Source organism: Anguilla anguilla, chromosome 8 (genome assembly GCF_013347855.1).
Source record: "Anguilla anguilla isolate fAngAng1 chromosome 8, fAngAng1.pri, whole genome shotgun sequence".
Lineage (NCBI taxonomy): Eukaryota > Metazoa > Chordata > Actinopteri > Anguilliformes > Anguillidae > Anguilla > Anguilla anguilla.
Genome location: NC_049208.1, coordinates 53,740,191 through 53,744,694, shown reverse-complemented (window position 1 = coordinate 53,744,694; position 4,504 = coordinate 53,740,191). Strand labels below are relative to the sequence as shown.

The following is a 4,504-nucleotide window of genomic DNA, read 5'->3' as shown; positions in this document are numbered from 1 at the left end:
CCATTTTTTATGGCTGGGTATTCGACTGAAGTGATCGGGGTCGAGCACCTCGCTCAAGGGTACGACAGCGACTGAGCCTCGAACCCACAACCTTTGAGTTCCAAGCTGTGCTGACCTCAGCCTTGTACTAGGCTGCCGTATATACAGCAGCACTGTTCATGCAGCTTGAAGCCCTTTTGCAGTGATTCTGATGGGTCCATGCCCACCATACCTCAATGCCTACATGTAAAGGAATATCTCGCTCTGACACATTCATTGAGATGTTTCTTTGGATAGTAGCAACAGCCATGAAAAAAAAAAAACAAATAAATAAATAATGGCACACAGATAATACCAGATATCACAGCTTACAAAACCAAGGAACAAGGAACAGCACAGATCTGAAAGCAACGGAAAGCCAAAAAGATAGTCAGACTGCTGCAAAAATACTGCCAACCTGATACAAAAAGATTTTCAGACTGATGTCCAAAAAAAAAAAAAAAACAACTGTCAGACTGATTCAAAAAGACTGTCAGACTGGTGAAAATGCACATTTTTCCAGAGGTGAAAGTGTTGGAGCACAGGTTCATATAGGGGGAAAAGAAATCCCCTCTCCCATTCACAGTGGTTTCGCTCTGCCCCACTTTCCCCCAGCCCTGTAACGGGCGAACGTCTGAATTAATCCGAGGAGAAACGTGAAAAAGAAATTCAACAACTCGTCTGTCATATTCTCTGAATTCTTGTTCTTTCTGATTGACCCTACAGTTCTATTCGCCAGTGTTTTTATACAAAGGAACAGGGTAGTGTTTCAGAAACAAGGGAACAGGACAGGGTTTCAGAGACAGAGTAACAGGACAGGGTTTCAGAAACAGGGGAACAGGACAGCATTTCAGAGACAGGGGAACAGGACAGGGTTTCAGAGACAGTGGAAGAGGACAGTGTTTCAGAAACAAGGGAACAGGACAGTGTTTCAGAGACAGGGGAACAGGACAGCGTTTCAGAGACAGTGGAACAGGATAGCTTTTCAGAGACAGAGTAACGGGACAGGGTTTCAGAGACAGAGTAACGGGACAGGGTTTCAGAGACAGAGTAACGGGACAGGGTTTCAGAGACAGTGGAACAGGACAGTGTTTCAGAGACAGTGGAAGAGGACAGTGTTTCAGAGACAGTGGAAGAGGACAGGGTTTCAGAGACAGGGGAACAGGACAGCGTTTCAGAGACAGTGGAAGAGGACAGGGTTTCAGAGACAGGGGAACAGGACAGTGTTTCAGTGACAGTGGAACAGGACAGTGTTTCAGAGACAGGGGAACAGGATAGCGTTTCCTATGAAAGCGATGATGCGTTTAAAGCACACAGGTGACAACAGAGCCGACTCATCTCAGAACAAACAACCGCGCGCTCAGGAAAGTGAGAACGGCGTTTATCTGGAAACAGCAATCATTCCAGGAAGAACAAAAAAACAGTTTATCACTGAATTTCACACGAAATGGAAATTCTCTGGTTTTATTTGAAAATGAAAGCAGGGGGGATTTATCAGGCGGAGAGGCAGCTGTGCCAATAAAAGAAAAAAAATGACACCTCTTCCTCAGCCCAAAGCACTAATCCAGCTGCAGATAAGCAGGGAAAGACTGAGACAGGGAGCCCACTCACACCATAGATCCAGTACCAGAACAAGATCCCAACTCACACCATAGACCCAGCACCAGAACAGGATCCCACTCACACCATAGACCCAGTACCAGAACAGGATCCCACTCACAACAAAGATCCAGCACCAGAACAAGGACCCATTCACACCATAGATATAGATCCAGTACCAGAACAAGATCCTAACTCACACCATAGATCCAGCACCAGAACAGGATCCCACTCACAACAAAGATCCAGCACCAGAACAAGGTCCCATTCACACCATAGATATAGATCCAGTACCAGAACAGGATCCCACTCACAACAAAGATCCAGCATTAGAACAGGATCCCACTCACACCATAGATACAGTACCAAAACAGGATCCACTGCACTGGATCCCTGACTCCACTGGGTTGACCGGGTGACAGGTAACACCCCCAACCACCCCCCTCCCCCCAGAAGCATGTGGTCTCACCTCTCCCCCAATACCAATGGCTGATACTATGGGGGGGACATCCTCCCCCCCCCCCCAGAAAAACTAACAAATACAGAGCTGGCCCTGGCAAGGGCAGGGACACGCCCCTTTCATTCTCTTAAACACAGGAAGAAACACTGGCCTTCTGAACGCTAAACACCTTACACACGCTAACCTAAAAACATGCATATACACACACACCCACACAAGCCACACACACACACACACACATCTACACACACACACACACTCCCACACTGTCACACACACACACACTCCCACACTGTCACACACACACACACACACACACACACAAGCCACACACATCTACACACACACACTCACACACTGTCACACACACACACACACACACACACACACACACACACACGCAAGCACACCTCTCTCGATAGAGCTGCAGTCCGTTGTCACGATGACTCAAAAGTTTTCTCTTTTTTTCCGGTAGAAACGCGCTCTGCTCCGAGAGACTGTTCTGAAGACCAACCCCCTTCCCGTGATCCCCGGGGGGGCAGGGGGGGTGGGGGGGGCGACTCCCAAACTCCCAGCGCAGATCGCAGTGAACAGAAGCGCATTCGTCCCGGGCCAGGCAGCCCGCTACATCGCCAAAACTGCACCGCCACCCCCTCTCCGCAGTGTCGACCAGCCGCCAGGTCTCCCGCGGTTACGCTCATCGCCAAAATCACGCCAAACTTTTAAATCTGGGCTTTGCGCACACATTTCTGAACACGTGAGGACCAAACTGAGCACCACACGGGAACGTGGGGACGCCTACGGCATAAAGGGGGACATAAAAACTTATTTTTTTATCAATGGAGGAAATAAAAGGGCTCAAGCCACACTACTGAAGCCAAACACACACGTTTCACAGAGCAGGGCGGACAAAAACCTGGGAAAAGATCACTACTGGGGACCTCATCACTGACACTTCAGAGAGAGAGAGAGAGAGAGAGAGAGAGAGAGCGAGAGAGAGAGAGGGAGAGGGAGGGAGAGCGAGAGAGAGAGAGAAGCACGTGTTTATTATGCTCTGTATGAGGGAGAATGACTGCACAGGCAGGCACGTGAGCGAGGGAGACAGAGAGAGAAAGAGAAAAGGAGGAAGAAAAAGGAGAGAGCAGAGGAAGAGAGAGAGAGAGAAAGGGAGAGAGGGAGAGAAAAAGAGAATTAAACCTAAAAAGGGGGAGTGAGGGGGAGAGAAAGAGGGAGAGGGACGGAGAAAGAGGAGCTTGCATTGTGCGATGGCCTTACCTGTCTGCCAGAGGTACGCGGGCATGGTGTCCCCCCCGGGCTGAGCGAGGGCACCCCGGGCTCCCCAAAACAGCAGCGCCGCCCCCCACAGAGAGCAGAGCAGCCTCGCCATGCCCCCCCGCCCTCCTCCCGCCGGCCCGGTCCGCAGTCCCACGCGGAGAGAAAGAAAGAGAAAGAGTGGCGTGGAGAGACCGCGCAGGGGAAGAGGACGCGGAGAAAGAGAGCAAAAGAGCGATAGGAGCGACGGAGAGAAGCGTGCCTCCTTTTGTCCCCGCTGGCGTTGGGGGGGGGGGGTGCGTTAGTTCCCCCAGGAGGGGTAATCCAGGGCCGGACGCAGGGTCAGTGAAGGAGAAGAGGAGAGAGGGAACAATAGATCCGTCCGTCCCTCACCGCGGCTGCTGAGTCTGCTGCTGCTGTGCCTTGTGTGCACCACCTCCCTCCCTCCCTCCCTCCCTCCCTCTTTCTCTCTCTCCTCCCCCTCGCGTCCTCTCTCTCTCTCTCTCTCTCTCCTCCCCCTCACTCCCTCTCTCTGTTCATTGCGCACAGGGATGCTGACCCCCCCCTTTTCACTCCCTCCACTGATTCTCTCACTTCCCCCCCTCTCTCTCTCTCTCCCTCTCTCTCTCTCTCTCTCTCCCCCACCTCTGCCTCTCTCTCTCCCCCACACCTCTCTCTGCATCTCTCTCTCTCTTCCCCCCTCACTCTCCCCCACATCTCTCTCTGCATCTCTCTCTCTCTTCCCCCCTCACTCTCCCCCACACCTCTGCCTTTCTCTCTTACCCACCCCTCTCTCTCTCTCTCTCTTCCCCTCTCTCTCTTACCCACCCCTCTCTCTGCATCTCTCTCTCTCTTCCCCCCTCACTCTCCCCCACACCTCTACCTCTCTCTCTTACCCACCCCTCTCTCTCTCTCTCTCCCCCACCTCTGCCTCTCTCTCTTACCCACCCCTCTCTCTGCATCTCTCTCTTTCTCTCTTTCTCTCCCTCATCAGCCTGGGCAGCAGACAGCTGGACACAGGGGGATGGGGGTGGGGGGTGGGGGTTTGGGAGGTAAGGTTCTCCTGTATCAGCAAAGAGACGGAGTCTGCAACACCAGATGTATGCTTGTGTGTGCCTGTGTCTGTGCAAGAGTCTGTGTGTGCACATGTGAGTG

At 52.1% G+C, this 4,504-nt stretch overlaps 1 protein-coding gene across 2 annotated transcripts in view; it reads right to left on the bottom strand.

Annotated features, from left to right (window-relative positions):
- The window catches only part of LOC118232890 (thrombospondin type-1 domain-containing protein 7A-like), a 47,157-nt gene extending 43,383 nt beyond the window's left edge, over positions 1-3,774 (bottom strand). For both annotated transcript variants that reach the window (XM_035428111.1, XM_035428112.1), the window contains exon 1: positions 3,353-3,774. In XM_035428111.1, coding sequence (XP_035284002.1) covers positions 3,353-3,464 — 112 coding nt within the window. In that variant the 5' untranslated portion in view covers positions 3,465-3,774. The remainder of the gene's footprint in view (positions 1-3,352) is intronic.
- Positions 3,775-4,504: the final 730 nt, after the last annotated feature.